The sequence below is a fragment of the Colossoma macropomum genome, unplaced genomic scaffold, assembly GCF_904425465.1.
Source record: "Colossoma macropomum unplaced genomic scaffold, Colossoma_macropomum, whole genome shotgun sequence".
Classification (NCBI taxonomy): domain Eukaryota; kingdom Metazoa; phylum Chordata; class Actinopteri; order Characiformes; family Serrasalmidae; genus Colossoma; species Colossoma macropomum.
Window position 1 is genome coordinate 607,129 of NW_023494828.1, and position 22,652 is coordinate 629,780.

The following is a 22,652-nucleotide window of genomic DNA, read 5'->3' on the forward strand; positions in this document are numbered from 1 at the left end:
TGAACGATGAACAAAGAACGTATGAAGCGAATTAATTTTTTTTCTCAATTTTCAGATACGGCTTAATTTGAAAAACTGTCTACTTGGTGGCCATTTTTGGAAGAGCTTGTCCACAGTCGCTTCACACTCGACACGGTATGCCCATGTAGGACAGTCGTACTGTCGTAGGGAAAGCCAGGCACCTCATGCCGTAGCTAGTTAGTTGACTGCGCTTATAAGCCTTTCAACTTGTGCGGTTATCTGCAACAGCTGGTAAAATCGAGGCAAGGCATTTAACAGTTAATAAGGTACTGGATATCAGCTCTAACGGTGAGATATCCGTTTGGTTATAGCTGTTGTAGACTACACTAATGGACTCCAGAGACACAGCCCCTGATAGCTGGGAGCAGGAGGACGATGTGGAGGCCCCAGACACGGGGCTACAATCAGCTTTCACTGGCCTTAATGTGAATGCCCCGGAGTTTGTTCCTTCCTTCATTCCTAGAGGAAATCCAGAAAGCACCGACCAAGACGGTAAAGAATGTCAGTTTATGCAACAGTATTTCAGTTGTGAAACCAGCCTGCAGTTTCACTGCTACGGCTCGCTGGCTAACGTTAGCACAGAGGAGAACGCTCTGAAGACTTAACGGTAGCTGGCTGGCTAGCTTGCTAGCCTGCCGCGATAAACAGCTGAAACAGCTGTGTGAGGTTATGTAAACCAGCTTTCCTAAGAGATATAGTAACTTGTGTGAGAACTGAAGGTATAAGATAAAACCCACATGTACCTTTGTCTTTCCGTAAGATAACGATATATAATGATGTTGAGATACCATTACGCAATGTTATTTGGTAATAAAAGTGTCATTAATTATCGTGGAAACAATGCCTTTTTTAAAGGCCACTTATTATTAATCTAGGATTAAGCTAAATTCAACAAGCGTTAGTTCCACTGATTTTTCTAAAATGTATTCAAATTTGTGCTATCCAAATGAGCAGGAAACCGACATGTTTGTTCTGAGATTTTTAAATGTAGTGTTGATAATGGTAAAATGGTTGCAAATCAGAAAGTATAGAAAATACATCATGCCAAACCTTTTTTCAAAACTAAACTAAAAACTTGGGAATCAGATAACATATTTGTAACCATTTCATCTAATAACTTTCTGTGAAGTAGCTTTTAGAGGCATTAAATGCCTCAGATGTCTGGTTCCTGTTACCACCTCTGTGACCAATTTTGAGTTTCTCTAGAATAGCTTACTTCACATCAGACTACTCTGAATGACTGTTTACATTTAGACAATTTAATTATGCAGAAAATTAAAAAAAAAAAATCGGTGGAATTCCCCTTTAAAGCAAAGGTACTGCTGTACTACTGTGCAACTAAGCAACCAGTACAATTGCAAGAGTTCTTTAGTAACACCGATGTTTCTCTCCTTAGGTACAGACACAGTTGCTAACATGGAGATTTCCGAACCAGCGGGTAGGTGTCCTTGAATTTTGGAAAGATGTGGATGTATGCTTTTGCTCAGTTCACTTCTGTTTTCTATGCTGTTTTCTGAATTATAAAGCAAGTGATATATCAGTAAGATTTCAGTATAATGAGCATTTAGGTTTTAGTGTTTCAAAGAAAGTATTTTTGCGTTATTTCTGTTATTATTTTAGATAACTGGTATCAGTCTCAGACAGATTTGTTAATTAGCTTGCCAAGTGACCTTGGTTAAAGGGAAACTTACTTAAAGAGATTGTTCCACATTCTAAAACGGATAGATCCGGTCCCAAAATCTGATTGGCTGAGCCGCGTTCAAAGCCGTTGTAAAATCCATGATATACCACGGGTATGACTGCTTCACAACAACAGAACTCTGTATTACTGCGCCACGGCACAAAAAACCCTTCTGCTGGTAATGGGTTAATCTTTGACCAAGTGTACTGATGAAGTAAGAACCCGTTTTTGCTTAAAGTGAGGGGCTGAAAACTTATTTTTTAACTAGAACTAGACTGGTCAGCTAGCTAACAGGCTAAAAGATAGCAAACATGCTAAACAACTCCAACATTAATATCACAGCCTTGAATTAAAGTACTGATGATATGATTCACTGAAAGAATGTCACCTGAGTGGCTTACACGCTTCAAATGTCCGTGTTTCAGTCAGAAGTAACATCAAACCCAGGCTGAATCCCAAACGGCTCCATGCTCCCTAGCTAAATATTGAGCTGTGTAACATTTAATTTAAAAAAAATTCTAGCTTCTGCTGTAAAATAGTGCACTGCTTGTCAAGTGTGAACGTAGATGAATCGCAAATGATTGTTTTTTTTTTTAGCGATATTTTACGTTGTTGGGGTGCAGGTGTAAGTATTTAAATTCCTAAGAATGTAGGGAGCAGGGAGCCATTTGAGATTCAGCCCCAGCATGAGAAACATGTTGTCGTCAGACTGGCAGAAGAAGACTCGCAGTGATAATTTGGTGACCATAAAGTACTTAAGTACTTACAAACTTTTCATATATATGAAAACACTTCACGTCGTGCCAAAGAACGTTTTTCCCTGTGATAAAATCGCAGAAACCCACAGACTCTTGTGGCTTATTGCTTTATTATAACACTTATAGTTCTCATGCAGTATGGGGAGAAACAAAGACCTTTCTGAAGACGAAAAGCGTCAAATAAAGCAGTGTCTTGCAAAAGGCATGAAAACAGATCATAGTTAACAAAAACTGAAGAGAGATCATCGAACTGTAAAAAGATATATAAGAAACTCAGAACACAGACATACGGTTAGATGAAGGGTTATTAAAGTAAGTTCGTCAGAAAAATTAATTAAGTTAAAAGGGCAGCTTTAAAAACACCTCTGTTGAGCAGCAAACAGGTATTTGAAGCTGCTGGTGTCTTTGGAGTCTCGATGCAGGATCCTCCACAGGCTGGCAGGTGTGCAAACAGCTGTATTTTGGCTACCCCTAAGCAAATCTCACACAGTGAAACATTTGCAGTGGGCTCAGAAATACTCAAAGACTAATTTTCAAACAGTTTTATTCACTGATGAATGCCGTTCTACACTAGATGGTCCAGATGGATGAAGTTCTGGATGGTTGGTGTAATGGCCACCCTGTTCCAACAAAATTGCGACGTCAGCAAGGAGGTGGAGGAGTGATGATTTGGGCCGCAGTATTGGGAAGTGAGATGATGGATCCCTTTAGTGTCCCTAAAGTGTTAAAATGTCCTCTGCAAGTTATGTAGAGTTCCTAACCAACCATTTTTGGCCATGGTATAAAAAGAAGAATAATGCTTTCTGACATAAAATTTTCATGCACTACACCATTGACCCCTTGACTGCTATGGGTATAAAAGGAGGAAAAAAAAAATCATGGTTTGACCACCATCATCCCCTGACCTCAGTCATGTTGAAAACTTGTGGAGCATCTTTAAAAGGGATATCTATGAGGGTGGGTGTCAGTATACTTCGAAACAGCAACTCTGGGAGGCAATACTGACGTGAAATGAAAATACAGGTAGAAACTATACATGGACTTACAAGTTCAGTGGATGAGAGAGCTGGTAAAGTCATCTCAAAGAAGAGCTCATATATCAATATGTAACTTGATATGTAAATATAATTTTTGATTTAAATTTTTTTATTTTTTGAAAAATTATCTGTCCATACAGCAAATATGACAGATTTCTCTTTGAAATTATATAAATGTCATTATGACCCATTGAATATTTTCAGAAACTACATTCTGCATAATAATTTGGAAAAATGTATTTTGTGATCTTTCAAAATTTCAATAAAGCCATATCAATATCAATTCCAGTATCAGTACTTCCACTTGTAATAACATCCACAATGTGATATAATTGTTAAACATTTTGACTGTTTAGGAAAAACAAACAAAAATGGCATGTGCATAGTAATTTGGAACATGGTGTAGATCAGTAGAGGTAAATCACAGTTATATTTCTGCTAGATGAGGTGTTTTACTGCTACACCATTAGTGTTCAATCATGAAGGGGCCAACTGGAGACTGTTGCATCATTCTGGCTGTACAGCCTGTGTGTGTTCATATTACAGACATTTCCTTTGCTTAACTTCTCCAGCCACAGACAGCAATGCAGTAAATGTAGTCATCCAGTACATAGCAGGTTTATATCTGTTGTTCACATAATGTGATTAACACATTTCATATATTGTTTTCTGTTGCATGTAGGAATCTCTGTTAAACAGACTAAAGAACATGGAATTATTTTAAAAAATGTCATGAGCTCATATATTTTTTCTGGATTGTTATTTCATGCTGTCAGCGTTGGCAGTATTTCAGAAGAAAGCATGGCTTTATGCACAGTTACTGAAATGTGCATTTCCGCTGACCATATTATGAATGCATTGCTTGATGCTCTCTCGGGGACCTTTTTATTATAGTGTTATATTGCCATTCTAAGACGTACACTGTAAGAATGTTAACTTTTCAGCAGTTGGATCAGAACAGATACATTTGACAGTTCATGTAATCTGGACCTCACATTGCACACATTTTAAGGAGGATAAAGAAATTCCATTCTCATCTAAATGGTACCTGAATCCAGCTCAAAGAAACTTTAAATCGGTGGTCACCAAGGTCCTGTTCCTGGAGATCTACCTTCCTGCAGACTTTAGCTCCAACCCTAATTGACCTCCCTGATCCATCTATTTATTTCCTTCAGAAGTCATTGATTTAGCTGAATGAGATTTTAGAATAGGGTTATAGGTGATACCTCCAGGAAGGTAGATCTGTTTTAATGTTTTAAATAATCCTTTTAGTTCTATCTCTCTCTCTCTCTCTCGGGGCCCTGTCTTAGGGCCTACTTTTGGCTATTGCACGGCTGCTGGTGAGCGTCATTGGCCAAGAGTCAACCTTAGTTTGTGTGTTCTGCAACATTGGCTGTAGTCAGCTCCTGTCAGCACCTTTTGCCCGATTGAGCATGTTCAGTCTGTGTTGGTGGTTGGCTGTGAAAGAAAGAAACAACAGAGGGCAAACGGCACTATCAAGATTGCGAATGAAGAATAGACTAGTGCAAACAGCAAATTTTTATCGCTAGAGATGGGCATTTTGATGATTTTTGCTATTCCATTGTCTGAAATTTGTAAATGAGCAATATTTGAGTGTATTCCCAACAAAAAAATATTTAATATTGTAATGCATAAACATGGACACACAAGAGCTCTGAAGGTGCTTTGATAACACATCAACATAAAATAAAGCAGAGCTACTTTTTTGTCATATAACTACAAACATGAGCCAACCATGCATTTTAATTCACTGTTTGATGTACATTCAGTTTTAGGTAGCTTTTTTTTTACCTACCTACTACTGGTTTACTTTCAACTTCACAGTTTAGGTTTAGTTTAGACACAGACATATGAATCTTAAAAGATATTCAAACAATATATTCTTTATTCTGTGTGTTATAGTTATAGCAAGTGCATTAAGCATTGGCCATCAGCTGTAGTCTTTGGTGTGTTCTAGTGCAGGTCTCTACAGTTTGTGGTACAAATAAAAGATAGGAATTTTATTATTGCTTAATGTTTTTATTATAAACAATAAAAATACTCGTAGTTATTCACAATGACCACAAAGCCTAATATGGTATCTTTTTAAACTGTAGCCTGTGCTGACCTGTAGAGGATCTCAGTATGTTCTAGCATGTTAAAGGAATGGTCTGGCAAGAAAACAGAAACGCACAATTTTTTTTTTTGAAGTAGCTGGTTTAGTGGATGTACAATGCTAATGTAGCTAATGGTTAATGGAAGTCTTTGTCCCTAATAAAAGCTCTGGTGCCATTTTCTTCTCCCACTTTGGTTAAGATGGAGGTTCTGTAAATTTTCACAAAGCCATTCCTCTAATGAGATTATGTAAAACTCTGATTGGCAAGTTGAAGTTGATTAATGTGAAGAAAAATACGTCCTTCTTGTTGAAGTTGTTTGGAGCTTAAGTAATGTTTGGCCCGTAACACCATTTTGTACAATAGTACAAATCAGTTTTGGTGTGTGGTGCCATTGTGTGTGTAAAAAAACAAACAAACAAAAAAAACTGACCACTGTAGGATCCAGTGCATGGGCAGTTTGCCGTTTCACCGCAAAACACTATCCAACATCAGTGGCCTCATAGACATAACATACAGATGAGATGTGAAGCTGAAAAGGACGTTTCTGTTGGACAATGCCCATTGTTGGCTCGTCAAAAGCTGACGCAAGATTCTCAGAGCATTCTTTTCACATGTAATGTACATGTAATGTAACTGTAAAGGTTAAAAAGTTGACACTGTTCAAACATTTTTTTCATGGGACTATAGTTAACCTACATCTCATGTAGCCTAGCAAATTGCTAATTAAGTCAGCATTTAGTAGGTGTGTTTAGTAGCTCAAATGGCCAATGAGAGGCCTTTGTTACTTTACTTTTCTAATGTTACTCTGAAACACGAGTGCCTTAACGTTCCATAGACATGACTGAGTAGTGTGGTGCCATTCAGAATGTAAAAACAGTGCAGAGCTACACCACTACACCGCCGAGCATCAACATTTTATGCAAGTTCAGTCATATGTACATTGCGCATGTGCAAATATCTGCACATGCAAGATTAAGCTTAGTGCGTCAACTTTTGACAGTGTCAACTATTTTTGTAACAGTTTCACTCCTTTTGCACCAATTCACTTGCAGTGCTATATTTAGTGTGGGGCCATGGACAGTGAGGATTGTCAGTCAGACATGCTCATCATAATATTAGGATGCCCAGAGTTCTCAGACAGGGATGATAATTGATTTTTTTTTTTTTTAAGCAGTGTTTTATTAGATCTCATCTTGTTTTTCTATTCAAACTTCGCTGGATGTTTGCTAACACTCAATATAGTATCATATAGGCTTTTTAAATAATTTATAACAGCAAATGCACATTTGGTCTCTATTTTTCTGTATGTGTGACCTGAGACTGGGTCCTTTCATTTGTGGGATTAAAATTGGTTTCATGGATCTTGCTGTGTCTCAAAAGCTGCTGTGGAGAACGGAGAGACAGATGCCAACACAGTAGAGACGTGGGAGGAGAAGGGGGAACCAGATGAGGTGGAACCAGGAGGTGGGGCCATGGAAGAAGGTGGAGCCCTTGGAGATGAGGCCCAAGATGAAATAATGGAGGAGGATGAAGAGATGCCTGCCCCTAAACTGCCCCCTCCTCCCCCAAATGCCCCAAAAAAGGAGCATGTTAATGTGGTGTTCATTGGACATGTTGGTGCGTCAGTGTGTGTTGCATTAATCACTTCCACTTTACTTTCCATTTGCACACTTATTATATGGTCAGAATGTAAATTAACAAGATTGTTTAGCAACCATTTAGATTGTCTATGATCCTTCCCTTTTTTTCTTCTTTTTTCTTTAGATGCAGGCAAATCAACAATTGGTGGACAGATTATGTGAGTAATATTTTAATCATTTTAAAATGGAATAGTCTTAACATTTAGAAACAAATAGCAAAGCTTCAAGGAAATGTGTAATCTAAACAAAAGTGCATAAACAATATTAATTTTTCCTTCAGGTATTTAACTGGTATGGTGGACAAAAGAACCCTGGAGAAATATGAAAGAGAAGCAAAAGAGAAGAACAGAGAGACATGGTAAGAATGCTTTATTGTTATGAAGTTTTATTTTAAGCTTATTTAGTCTAATCAAGTAGTTTAAGATTTTTTTTTATACATTAGATATATTTTTTTTTTAAACTGTTTCTTAAAGGTAGTCAAATGCAGTTTTGGAATAACATTTGAGTGACATTTCCTTACAGGTATCTCTCCTGGGCTTTAGACACAAACCAGGAGGAGAGAGACAAGGGGAAAACTGTAGAAGTGGGAAGAGCCTACTTTGAAACAGAGAAAAAGCACTTTACCATCCTGGATGCCCCGGGTCATAAAAGCTTTGTACCTAACATGATTGGTGGTGCCTCACAGGCTGATTTGGCGGTGCTGGTTGGTTTTTTTAAACAATTTATTTTCCTGCTGAGCGCTTCATGCTGAAATTTTCAGTTCTGAAAGTTTAGCTTTCTCATTAAACACACGTGTGTTATCAGCTAATCAGCAAGCCTTCATAAATTAAATTCAGAATGTTAATAGAAGGAACGCACTACACTGCAGAGCTGTGGCCTGGAAGCAACCCAGTTTTACACCACTTTTTTATATGGAAGTTCCTAGTGCAGGAAGTTTCAGTAGTAATACTATTTGGTTACTTTTTTTTCTGCTACAAACAACCAAAATTGCATGTATTTTTTAGGCTAATGTAAAATGTGTAGCTAAAGATAAAGATAAAGCTAATCTTAAAAATGTACATAGACACAGAATCTCTGTGTTGCATTTTCTCTACTTTCTCTCAAAGCAAGTTTTATTTAATTTGATTTCTGTTTTCATTTTTCTCTTTCATACTGTCTTGCCAGGTTATCTCTGCCAGAAAAGGGGAGTTTGAGACAGGCTTTGAAAAGGGAGGTCAGACCCGTGAGCATGCTATGCTGGCAAAAACTGCTGGAGTCAAACACCTGATAGTCCTCATCAACAAAATGGATGATCCTACTGTAAACTGGAGCTTGGATAGGTGAATAGAGTACAATAATTTGTGAAGTTAAAGGAACTGCTGGGCAAAAATGAGCAATGGAACCAGTTATGTAAGCTTATACTAAAAGACCTGCTTGTGGGGTTTCTGATGCTGCATGACCTACTGTTATCTATAAAAATAAACAAAAGCACAATGCTTAGCTAAACCAATACTGAATAGCATAGTGCTTGTCTATTTTTATGAGGCAAATGTGTGGTTATTAAGCCATACAGTTTGCACAGTGCTAATTGGTAGCTGTTAATAATTACATGTTAGCTATATTAGCCTTGCAGCCTTCAGTACAAAACAAAAGAAGAAAACTTCAGACACAAAGCATGCTTTGACAGATTAACTACATGAAGGGTAAGGGGAAAATTGCGTGAATTTCTTTTTTTTTCTCAAACTAATTCCTTAAGACACAGCATGGCTGTCAGAAGCCAAATAAAATCTCAGAGTACTGTTGAAAACATTTTTTTTTTATTATTTCGTATTATTTTTGCAGTGGCCTTAACAAAAATTTTCAAACGATTCATTCTGCAGATATGAAGAATGTAAGGAGAAATTAGTGCCATTCCTAAAGAAGGTGGGCTTTAACCCAAAGAAAGACATCCACTTCATGCCCTGCTCTGGACTGACAGGAGCCAACTTAAAGGAACCTTCTGAGCTATGTCCCTGGTATACGTAAGTGAAGCTTTAGTACACAGAGATAACTTGCACTACAGTGAAGTAAAGCATGTAAATCATTGCTGTAGATTTTAGTGGATTTAAAGTTGTTTTTGAAGGTAGTATCTAGGAGTTGTATCCTGAATCTAGGGTTGTAAAATGAAATGCACTGTTTAAAACTTTGTCCCTGTATTAAATAATAAAAACATTTTTTTTGTTCAGATCATTGTAAGATTATGTTAATACTTTACTACTTCATAGGTTTCAAATAGTTTGCAGGAAGCTGTAAAAATAAATTTTAGATGTACTTGGAATGATGAGTGGAGCTGCAGATGACAAATCTTTACAGTATTGTGAAGTTACAGTAAAAATTTATATCAAATGCCTCACGTTTCAAAAGTGGTGACCAAATCCTGGCACGGATAGCTTGACAAGAAATTGCTAAAAATAGATGATTGCAGTATGTTAAAAAAAATTAATAACTTAATATAAAATAATAAAATAAAACATTTTAACATTTTAAAATGTATTTTCAGTAGGTTCTAATATTTCATTCCACAGAATTTGGTTTTTATCATTAAAAATTACAACTGTTATTAACATGACAGGTGATTTCCAAACTTTTAAATTAGTAATAAAAATATATGTTAGCTTAAAAAATATGTTTCCGTTATGTGTGCTCTTAACTCCTCTTTTAGGGGGTTACCGTTTATTCCACATCTGGACAGCTTGCCAAACTTCAACAGATCAAGTGATGGTCCCATCAGATTGCCCATTGTAGATAAGTACAGGGTAAGGTGGACTGATTTTTGGATGCAAATTTTGTCATTAAAATATTATTAAGAACACAGGTTAACACACACACACACATATATATACGTATGTCTGTGTGTGTGTGTGTGTGTGTGTGTGTGTGTGTATACATATATGTGTAATATATAGACACACAGTTTGCAGATCACTGCCAACAATAATATAGCAACTTTTTTTTCTTCAACTCAGACTGACATTTTTATTTGTGTTTGGCTTCGGGAATTGACATCCTCCACTCTGTCCAAGTAGCAGGTTTTTCCTGCTGTGAGTTAAAACAGCTGTTTAAATTTTGTTGCAATTGTTCATGCCCATTCAGCTTATAGCTGAAAACACAAAGCAGCCTGTCAGAACAGAGGTCATTTACATATATCAGTCTTAAAGGCACAGTAATCCTTTCAACTTTAAGACAAAGTTGTGTAAAATAAAAGTACAGCTGTTTTGGTACATAAAGCTATATTTGTCAGTCCTTATAATCCCCATTGTCATTTTCTGTGCAGGACATGGGCACTGTAGTCCTTGGAAAACTGGAATCAGGGACCATAAGCAAAGCACAACAGCTCATCATGATGCCAAATAGGGTAAGATTATTAAACCAAAGAGCCACTTGAGGCCATCTTTTAGTGATTTTATGATTGTTAAGGAATGTTGGTAAAATCACTATAATATATGACCTTGGGTATCTTAGTACTGTTATTTTAAAAAGTGACAAAATACAATATCGCTGCTCCATCTCCAAAATGGTAACTTTACAGGAGAACGAAAAAACTTACTTTACTTTTAATGTAAGTCAATGGAACCAGAGTCCCCCCCTGCCCCCAAGTAATTTTGGGCTGTTTCTTTAGGTCAGGTCATCATGAAATTTACACACAGCGTAAAGGGCAACTAGCATTTTCAAATTATGTCAAAAACTGAAAAATGTCAAAAAATGGAGATAGGAGGTTTTGTTCTGACAGCAGCGATATGCTAAAATACACCAATAAATAATTTTAGTAATAATCACAAACAGTTTTTTCAGCAACCAATGTAGTAGTTTCCAAACAACATGATAACTTGGCTCAATATACAATTCAGTTTATTCGTCCAGTCGTGTGTGTAGAGTATGTAATAGTGGCTTCAGCCAATCAAATTTGAGAACCAGTACTATGCTTTGCATAAATCGTACTTTTGTAATGCTCAGTTTAATTGGCTTGTGCATCAGTCAGCAATTTTAGTTAAAGCATCTCAGGAGCTGTACTGGATCTAGTCCTTGGCAATATCTAAAAAATAATTAGTGATATTTTCTAGTATAAAAAAAAATCACGATTATCACAGTCCACTGCAGCTTTGACCTACTATTTCAGGGGTGTCCATCAAAGCAGAAGCACACATGATCAGCTGTTTGAAGACTGTGACCAACTGATTAAACAAGTATCTTAAGTTTGTTTAGGATGAAAACCTGCAGCCACACTTTTAAGTTTATATGCCTTTTTTAACATTGACTGACTTTTAATTAAAAATCTTTAATAAAAATTCACTTAAATAATATAATACTAGTATTAGTAATAATAAGATAATAAGTACCCCCAACATCTTTTGAAAACTAATTCACCTGTCATTTTAATCATGTCATTTACTGCAAACTTGCGTTCACAAGCTTCCTCTGGTGAAGGTTTGTGGCCATCTCAATGCTAACAGTGCTCCCTGCTGGAGAAACTTCAAACTGCAAGCAAATTCCAAAGACCTGCTGTACATATTAAAAAAACAAGATGTTTACTACCATTACAGCAATCACGAGTTCTGCCATAGATGACTTTGGAAAACCATGTAGTATTATTATTATTTCACAGTTTTCATAATTCAACCACCGAGGCACTTGAGCTTTATGGAAAAAACTGCAAATGTTACTCAATAAATCACATGCAGCAGAGACAGTGGGGAATTTACTCTAGCATTGTCTAAAGGCTTTTAAAGGCCCCATAATGGTCTATAATGTTTTACAGTAACAAGGAAATAAAACATTGTGTACATATTATTTAATGTTACGTTTTTCTGAACCCATTTACTGGTCATAGACAAGGATCAAGAATGGTCTTTACCTTTAAAGGTTCCAGGGCTAGAGCTAGCTGCTCTAGGTTAAAACCACTGACACTATATAGAAACTTGACCCAGTCATCACTTTGTCTTCAGTGCCCAGAAGGGCCCAGGTGAGGTCAGTTGCCACTTTCTGATCAGCTTCTCATGTGGTGGATATCAGGAACATATGAGACTGCGCAGGTGGCTTAACAACTCCGATTTCAGCAGTGCTGTGCAAATAACCAAACTATTTGTAAAAGCTTCCCAGCAAATTTCTGTGAATGCGTTGAAGCAAACATAAATCATCACAACAGTCATGACAGTACACTTTCACCATACAGTGAATGTTGTTCCGAATTACTCCATTATTAGTTTTGTGTAAAATGAGTTATGAAAACAACAGAGCAAAACACAGTGAAAACAGCCTCAATAAAATGTGTTATAATACTGATCATTATTATATATATTAAATCACTGAATAATAATAATGGTAAATATTGTAAATTATTGTAAATTTTGTATTTTTTATTATTATTATTATTATTATAATTATTATTATTATTATGCACTAAGCCCACTCCATGCTTTATATTATTGAGGAGCTTTTGCTTCAAATATTGCAAATCTGTACTATTGTGGATAAACATTGAACCTGTGGATAAAATGCGAAACTAAGCAAAACTAAAGCGCAAAAAACTTGAAGTTAAGAATATCATGAAAGCGCTGTTCATCAGAACATCGTTGCTCTCCAGTTTGTTTCCCAAATGCTTTAGCTGACCATGTTAACATTATTCTGCCTAATCAACAGCCACACGTTCAGCTCTTTCCTCAGTATTCACCGAAATCACTGCAATATTTTATCTGACGAGTTTTATCAGTATGAACACACACAGGTAATAAGAGGGGATGGTAGAGCTCATCTCTGTAGTGTCTGGGATTTTTAAAACGCTGTTAGAAAAAAACTCATAAGTCAAAACACCATTTTCAACATAGTTGTAACATCATTATGCTAGTTATAGTGAACTATGCTGCCTGTCACTACATAAAAGGACAGTTAAAACAGAAGTCAAGACACCTCTGGGGTTATCTTAAAGTTAGGACAGTATTTAGGAAGTTTGGCTAGTTAGGATGATTCTGTAATACTGTTTTCCTATCTGGAGTTTGGATGAGATTATCAACTGTTGTTCTGTAATTGCTTATGTCCTATATTCAGTCCTAACTGAAGTTGTTATGGTGACTAAACATATAAGATAAGATTTCAGAGTTAAGAAGTTTCTGTAATAGCGCCCATGGTTCATGAGGTGATCTAAAATGGCACAGGTGTACCTTTATCTTTGGACTGAAAAACAGCCTGAAGTGAAGGGAGAGCTTCTCTCAAATGGTCCTCTTGTGCGTAAGCAGTTCATTTCTGGTTACTTTGCAAGGAAAAAGCTGGGCTAACCCTAGCGTAAAACACCTTAAATTGAATTTTACCCTTAAGCATTTCCTAAGCTTAAGTGTATTGCACAAAAAAATTTAAGTAGTACTTTTAACATTTTAACATTTAAAAAACATATTTGAAATCAATGGTAAAATCTGACATAACAATAGCACACAAAAGGCATGATATTTTTAGCTTGTTGTGGCTACTGCTTATGCGTATATCAACACAAGTGGGAGCTTAACCGCCAAGCCGTTTGGCTCTTTTTATTAAAAGATTTTCTTCATAAACAGACACTAATGTTTAGCTTTCCCATTCATATTTCAAACAGTAACCTGTCTCCTGTTTTATAACATCTCTGGGGGTGCACGTCTGCACACTGCTTAAAGGAACAAGATCCCAAGTTTCCCAGCATATTTAGCAAGCTATGTAAATTAGTCTTCTCATATTCACTTAGTTGTCTTTCCTAACACGGCGATTACCGCCTTTTACGCATCGCCATCAGGTTACTTTCAGTAATCAATGATATATAATTATATCGCCCTATTGCCCAGGCCTAATTGGATCTGTATGTTTGAAACGTGGTATGTGATATTTTCATAGCACACTGTGGAGGTACTGAGCCTGCTGTCAGATGATGTGGAGACAGACGACGCAGGGCCTGGAGAGAACCTGAAACTGCGCCTCAAAGGCATTGAAGAGGAGGAGATCCTGCCTGGCTTTATCCTATGCAATGCTGAAAACCTCTGCCACTCAGGGCGCACGTTTGATGCCCAGGTATTACACTGACTGTAGTTGCTTGCTGAGCAAGTGGTTTGTCATGTTTTTGCCTCATTCTTTGTCTTTTGTCTTTTTTTGCAGATTGTCATTATTGAACACAAATCCATTATATGTCCAGGTTACAATGCAGTGCTACACATTCATACCTGCATAGAGGAAGTCCAGATAACAGTAAGGAACTGCTGGTAGTTCCCTGGTAACACATCTGAAATTTCTCTGCACTTGATTTATTTCTAACTCAATACTATTGCTTATATTTTCTTGTTATGCTAAAAGGCGTTAATTTGTCTGGTGGACAAGAAGACGGGAGAAAAGAGCAAGACACGTCCCCGCTTTGTCAAACAAGACCAAGTATGCATTGCCCGTCTCAGAACGGCAGGAACCATCTGCTTAGAGACGTTTAAAGACTTCCCACAGATGGGTCGGTTCACTCTGAGGGATGAGGGTAAGATCTAAGTTAACTATATTTGTTGTTTCAGTTTGTTCTTAGGTCGCATTGGGGTAAAAGTCCATAAAGCCTCAGTGTTAAAATTGCAACTAGAAAAAACAGTGCTTCTGCTATATATTCTCTGGTTCTTTTGCTTGAACAATCCTAGAATGTTCAAACAATTCCATCTTACAGTAATATATGTACAGCAGTGCTTTTGGCAAAATAACCCAAGGGTAGTTGCATTTACTGTGTGTTGTACATCTAGTGTACATCTAGGATAGCTTTCAGTAGTTTAGTATTAAAGCTTTCTGCTTCAGAATGTTATATTGCCTGTTGAGCTTTTTTTTTTTTTATTGACAACAGACAGGTAGATAGTACATGAGACAGACAAAAAATAATAGGTAAGTAGGTGCTTCTGTACAGGATTCTTTTGAAGTGACCGTCAGGGAGGCGGTAGGGCAGAGCCAAAAAAAAAGGGGAGGACGGGCTTGGAGGGGAAGCCCCTAAAGGACCTTGCAGCATTCCACGCCCCTGCACAGCACTACATACTGATAATGTGTGTCATATTGTCTACTCTATAAATGTACAAAGTGTCCTTAAAAATATATGTCTATAAATGTATTATAGATGAAACAATATTAAAATTTCATGTCACGATTATCGATATTATTGCGATATTGTTCAAAAGCGTTGAAAAGTAAAATAAATAAATAAATAAATACTGATACACAAACTGAAATTAGTTTCACCATCGTTTATATTAACACAAATAGAATTGACAGCAATATGCAATTTGTTTGCATAAACATTAAAAAAATATAGTCAGTACATTTGTAGTATTACTTTTATATTACTTACAATACTCTGTAAGCAAAAGAATAGCAAATGTATTATTATTACTGTTATTACTATTATTATTATTACTGTTGTAAATTATTATTATTACTGTTGTTGTTATTATTATTATTATTATTATTATTATTACTATTATTATTATTATTATTATTAATTACAATAATTAGGGATTTCCCTGCATAGAGAATTAAATCTCGACCAACTCTGAGGTGGGTCTTAATGGAAAATTACTACTTCTAAGAAGTGTTGCACTCGGGGGATTTTTGTCCTAACTGCAATTGCAGCATTATTGTGCCGTTGTGGCGCTGTACCCCTAATCAACACAGTGCACCAGGAAAAACAGCCAAAATCACAGAGGAATTGCATGACCGCACTGTGAGCTGCAGACAGTGTAGAACTCACACAGTGTGTCTTCACCTGTGGAGCTGCTTCTCTAAAAGCATTTTAAAACTAAAACATAACTTAAAATTAACATGCATCTGAGCTGTGGCAGAAACACTCCTAAAGTTTAATCTCTGAAACTCTGCTTTTCCTAAAAGCAGCACACAGCGTTTACTTGCGCGAGGTCCCGTCCCACAGCACACTATCTTCCCTATGTAGTGCACTTCGTGGATCATGAAATAGCAAATCCTTCACCCAAAGAGTGCATGAAATGTTCGACTAAGTCATCTATAATCAACATTAACAATAGGTTACAAATTCCCTATTTAAAACTCAACTGCTTGTTAATGATGATTGTGTTTGTTTGAACAGTAGCGCACTATGTAGGGGACATTGAGTGATTTGAGACAGTTATTCTCTTCTCAGAAAGTAAACACTGCAAGCGAGAAAGGGGAGCTGTGCAGATTGAACTTTTGCAGCGTCTCGTTCCAGAGCTTGTGTGACTGTTAACTCAGAGCTCATTTTGGAGACACTGCTCCACAGAAATGTGTTAAAAGCTTTAGTTTCGATTTAGTTTCGAAGTCCCCACAGACTTCTATGTTAAAGTTAACCTTGCATTCTCTAAAAAGTAGAGGGTGGTGGTCGCGAAGATGACTTGTAAGGTTTGATGTGTTGCCCCCTTTCGCCGCTATTTTCTGTTCTGCAGGCAGGGTGGTCATCTTCAATTAACTTTCCTTCTGCATTCTTATAAAACCCAAAATATGACCAAACATCAGACTTGGTCTTCTTAGAAGGCTGAAATATGTCTGAATCTCTGTCACTACATTCCACCATGTTCTCCCTTCTCTCCCTCTCACTCTCTCCTCCTCCCCCTTCCCCTCTACACACACACAGAGCTGCGTCTGAGAGAATGATTCTGCCTTTGTTTTTCACACCGCGGTAATCGACCGCGGTTTTAACGATACTTTAAAGTTCAAACGGTACTACTAACCGTCATTAATTTTTACCGCGGTTTACCGTGAAACCGGTAACCGTTTCATCTCTAAAATGCATGCGTACACACACACACACTCAAATATATAAACAAGGCCCAAGCATATATATTCTTATATACATATCCACCAAGATGAAAAGAAGAAAAAAAAGGGAAAAAAAAGTTTGTGAAAAAAAAACTAAATTAATTAAATTGTTGGGGTACTACTACAAATTTCACTCACATAATTTTAATAAGTTTGAAAAGTTTAGATTAAATGTATCTATTTTGTTGTGGGTTGCAGCTGATGCTTGTTCACAGGCTAGGTGCTCTCTTAATAGATTGGTCCACTGTGTTATAGATTTTGTCTTTCCAGTTTAGCAGTATTGTTTTTTTGGTTTGTGCTATAGTTAATGCTATAAGTAATGAAACTGTATCTTTGACTAGTGATTCTACCCCTGAGAGGTCTCCTAGGAGGCCAAGGGAGGGTGACATTGGAATGCTGCTCCCCAAATATAAAGTTAATTTTGAGGTTACATTTTCCCAGAATTGGTGGACTGGCACACAAATCCAGAATGCGTGAAAATAGTCATCAGTTTTGTCAGTTATACATTGTGTACATATGCTTGAATTCAGTCATATTTTGTCATATTTTAAACAATTTATATTGCATAATGTGTGTCCTATGAATTTTATTATATTGAACTAATTGTATGCTTGTTCTTACTCATTATGAAAATATTTTTACATATTTGTGTGCCAGAAATTGTGTAGCAGTGCTAATATCCAAACCCTTTTCCATCTTATTAGTTGGTATTGATGTGGGTGAATTTGAAGTACCTTTGAGAGCATATAACTTTGATAAAACTTTGGGCTGATAATTTGGTTTATATTTTCAATAATGGGGGGTGAATTGAGATTGTTGTGAAATGTATTCCTTTTGGTTTTATTTATATTTTTTAATTGGTAATCTTTTAAATATTGATTTTCCTCCAAGTCAAATGTTTTAGTCAATTCTTGGAAACTTTTAAAAGTGTTATTCATAAAGAGGTGTTGTAAACGTGTTGTGCCTTTTCCTCCCACTTCTTATATATAAGGGGTCGTTTGTTTATTGTAAAGTCTGGATTGTGCCAAATGGGTGTGTAGATGTTAGGCATCATTTTAAAATTTGTTAATATATTAATCTTCCACCAGGCTTTTAGTGTTGTTGAGATTGTCATGCGTTTAAAACATTTCATATTTTGTGGATTTGCTAAGAAAAGGTAAATCTGCAATGAATATTTAATTGCAGTATGACGGTTCCAAGGATTCATGTTTCTCCAGTAAAATTTTGATGTTGATATGTCTACATTGTTGAACCATTTTTAGTAGGTCCAATTGGCAACATTGTAAATAGATAGTTGACTTTTGGTAAAGCTGTCATTTTAATTGTTGCGATACATCCTATAAGAGAAATGGGTTCATCCAGCGGTTTAGATCGTCTTCTATTGTTTTTAATAGCAGTGTAAAATTAAGGTGGAATAACTCTGAAAGCTTTTTGGTTACTTTTTTACCTAGGTATGTAGTACTTCCTGTGGTAATTCGTAAAGGGTTTTGGAGTGCAGCATTCCAGTTCCAGTCACCTATTGGTAATGCTGTCGGACCTTGGAGAAACAGTGGCATCTGCATAGAGGCTTCTCTTATGAACAATGCTGTAGGTTGAAATGCCTGTGATTTTATCATTCTGACAAATAGTTGCTGCTGATGATTCTATAAAGATTGTGAATAATTGTGGACATCCTTGTTGGGTATCAAGAGAAAGTGTAAATCTCGATGAGGTGATGGCATTTGTTATAACGGAGGCCATGGATGATGAATATAATTCATTCAATTTTTAATCCAGTGTATAAATGATGTACCAAATTTATGTAGTGTACTAAAATGAAAATCCCAGTTTACCTTATCAAAAGCTTTTTCCCCATCCAAAGATAGGATAATTGTTTTTCTAATGCGTTTCTTTGTGAAGTTAATAAGGTTGACGAGACTGCGTGTGTTATGTGATAATTGATTGTCTCCCTTTTATAAAACCTGTTTGATCCGGATGGATGAGATTGGGGATAACTTTTTCCAGTCTTGATGAAAGTGCCTGACTTATAATGTCTAAGTCTGTATTAATTAGTCATACTGGATTGTAACTTAAGCATAATGTTGAATCTTTATTTGGTTTAAGTAATACTGAAATTAGTGCCATATTCATTTGGGATGGAATAGAGGAAGTTCTTTTTATTTCACTGACCATCTTTACAAACGGGGGAAATGGTTGGCCAGACATGTTTATAGAATTGAGCAGGGAATCTATCCATACCTGGTGAGTTATTGATTGGCATTAAATTAACTGCTTTCCTAAATTCTTCTTCAGTTAATGGTGCTTCTAAAGAGTGTCTTTGGTCATTATTCAGGTCATTATTCAACCTAGGAAGGGTGATATCATCAAAAAGGCATTAATCTCAGATTTTTTTGTAATTGTATTTCTTGAATATAATGTATTGTAGTAATTTTTAAAAGTTTCATGTATTACTTCCGGATTTTGAGTATTGTTCCCTGAAGGGTCCTGTTGAGCTTTTTTTAAGGCAATGGTTTGGCCAAGTGATCTTTGGTTTTGCACTGGAGCTACGAGGCTAATCTAGCTAACAAGTAATGGAAGCTAATACCCATCAGTTTAGCGCTGTGCAAACTCTATGCCTAAGTCATCACATGTCTCAAATTATGTTGCGTTGTTAAGTATCTCATATAGACTTGCTATTTGTACAGTTTGAAAGATGGAATTCATGCTACATGCAGCTGAGAAATGGAGATGTGTTGTCTGTCTTTGCAGGTAAAACTATTGCTATTGGCAAAGTGTTGAAGTTGGTACCGGAAAAGGACTAATTCTTGGCAGAAGGACCGTTCTGCTGCACTTTGGATTGAGGAGGAGGATGCAGCAGCTTACCGGATTCCTCCAATGTCCAATATCTTATTCGCAGATGAATCTAAAAGAAATAAGAGACATATGTTTGAAAAAGGACAATACAAGAATACGTTTTAGAAAGAACAATATTATAGGAAAAAAAGCTCAGTGTGACAGCTTTCTCATATTGAGAGCTCAGCTATGCCACTCATGTAGCCCCATTTTAAAGCCAGCCCCACTTTACTGGTCTATGTTAAATGGTAAAATGGATGCAATCTGGATTTAAACTATTGGCTTTTAACTGCCCTATATTTTGAAGGATTTAAGTAGCTTGTTAACTGTCCTCATACAGTCAGACCTGTCAAAATGTAAAATGTAATGATTTTCTTAAATGAAGTAAGCTCTCAGAATGGTCACTGGGAATCACCTGGACAGTTATTTTGGGATCACAGCTCAGCCTGCTAATCGTGCATGTAAATGGACTCGATGTGATGTTGCCTTTCTTTCAGATACTGTGATGATAGTTTCAGACTGGTTGTGGACAGTGAGCACAGAAACCGCATGGAGCCCTTAAAAATTATGTTTATGCAGGTGGTCACATCTAATTCCTAATCGCATATCTAATATCTGTCTGATCTTGTTTTGGATTTGACTTTCAGAAAAATCATCTGGATTTGGACCATGTGCATGCATTTCAGACAGTGATCAGTGTTTTTATATAAACCCCCAAATCCAATCAGTGATTAATAATCATTATAGTCTGCTGTCTAAACATAAAACATAGCTAAACAAGGTCACACTCATGACAAAGATCACACACATCATAAGCAGAAATTAGTTGCCCTAAAGAAATACAGAGACAAAAAAAAACCCTCAAATACAACATAACTGTGATCTTAGTTGTTTACACTATTCAGGATCAGATCCACAGTTTTACATACTCCTGCAGGACATGTTAACATTAACCTTCCTAAGTAATAAAGTCCTAAATTGGTCATCTTATCCTTCTTGTTGACTTTTTCATATTGCATTCATAAAAACATCATTAAACCAATTAGCTGTGTGCTGTTATTTTGTGCCTTTTGCTGAAATACATTTAGAAGCCCACTTTCAATTCTTAAAATAGGATTTAATTCTCAAAACAGGATTTAAAAAGCACTCAAAGTAAAATTTCAATATTCATTTAAAGATCTAAATCTCTTCTTATCTGCAGCACCAACTGTTGGGCTGGCAGTGCAATTCAGGTCAGTTTGTGGGTTCAGGCTGACCCTTTCTACTATGGTGCCTCTTGGGTATCGCACTTATCTGTGTCATGATAAAAAAAACTCACATAGTGAAAACGACAAAGTCGTTTTATAACAGAAGATTGTTCAGGTAACTCACAAGCTGAAAATGTCAAATCACTTTGTCGTTCCGTTGTTTCATGTCGACCCGGTGACCTTTTGTTTAAATTTACTACGACCAGGTCACACAGAACTTGCTCTGCTTAGTCTGTTGCAGGGAGGAGTTCCTATTCCCAGTCTTGGCAACCCCACATTATTCCCATTTTTGTGCTTTGTCTCATCGAGCAAATGTGATTCCACTCGTAAACTAATGATCAAGCCTGGGTCAGGTGTGTAGAGTAGGGAAAACAGGAGAATGTGCAGAGTATGCGGTCACCTGGACCGGGATTACTCCTAAAGTAATTATGGAAGTAAATATGGAATGAACGTTATATTGGATATATACTTGTTGGATCAAAAGGCACCCATTTGATTTTTAGGTACATGCTATTTTCATACTTCTATTTATGATCAAATTTTCTATTTGGGAGCTCATTAATGTTCATTAAGCTCCGCACACAACATGCGCCTGATTGGCCGAGCCAAAATGAGGCACTGCTGAGATAGCGTCTCAAGACAACAAGACATACTACAAGGATCGCCCACTCGCTGTAATTTTTTTCCAAGATGGTGCAGCATATTTATAGTACTCGATTACGTCATTAAGAGGACCATGTTGGTAGGCAAGTTGTAACTCTGTGCTCTGATAGAGCTCATCTCGTCACTGTTGCTGCAGCTACAACTCTGCAGGCGGATTAAAAAACAAGCAAAATAGACCAGAATGACCACGAAAAGATGTGTAGACGCTTTAGATGTAGTCCCCAGAGAGCGCTGGAGGATAAAATTAGCTAGCTGCCAAAGCTCTTAAATAATACGAGGCTTAAGTTAGTTACTTATTCGCAGCTCCCGATTCGTTTGGCTCTTCTTCGCAGCGTCTTACTCGCCGGCTGAAGTTGGCTGCTTATTCGTGGCTTCTCTTTTAGCGAATTACGGTAAAAAAAAAAAAAGTGTTCACAAACGCTATATGCTCACAGTTTTCACTTTTATAATAAATGAGTTAGGAATGTGTACTGTGTTTGCCTTACCATTGTGAATATGAAGATTATGACTAAAAAGGAATAAAATATTTAATTCTGTAAATATATGTTATTCCTTCAATTCATTTCCAATGTTTAGATTCATTGCCAGTAGTTTAAAGTATGAGACTGAAGAAAAAAATAAGGGTGAGTTTATAGATTAGATTTAAAGCTAATCTAAATTTAACGTGATTAAATTGAATAGTTTTCCAATCTCAGACATGCCTGGCAATATGGCAGAATGAGTAAATGTGCGTAAAAGGAAATGGATAAGATTTATTTGCATGGAATGAAACCAATAACAGACTCTAAACACAGAAAAACTGTCCCTGTAAGGAAAACCTGGTTTTAGCCCCGCCCAAGCTCATTTAATACATTATAGTAACTG

At 36.6% G+C, this 22,652-nt stretch overlaps 1 protein-coding gene across 2 annotated transcripts; it reads left to right on the forward strand.

Annotated features, from left to right (window-relative positions):
- Nucleotides 1-115: 115 nt before the first annotated feature.
- Nucleotides 116-20,920, forward strand: gspt1 (G1 to S phase transition 1). 2 transcript variants are annotated; one of them, XM_036560423.1, is made up of 14 exons: nt 116-513; nt 1,418-1,459; nt 6,995-7,231; nt 7,379-7,412; nt 7,535-7,612; nt 7,777-7,957; nt 8,419-8,573; nt 9,114-9,254; nt 9,935-10,028; nt 10,547-10,627; nt 14,125-14,298; nt 14,383-14,472; nt 14,578-14,746; nt 19,795-20,920. In XM_036560423.1, exons 1-14 carry the CDS (start codon nt 351-353, stop codon nt 19,845-19,847), a joined length of 1,692 nt encoding a protein of 563 aa, XP_036416316.1. In that variant the 5' UTR covers nt 116-350; the 3' UTR covers nt 19,848-20,920. The 2 variants fall into 2 exon arrangements, with proteins under 2 accessions (XP_036416316.1, XP_036416317.1); XM_036560424.1 differs by lacking the exon at nt 19,795-20,920 and adding an exon at nt 18,498-19,537.
- The last annotated feature ends 1,732 nt before the right edge of the window (nt 20,921-22,652 follow it).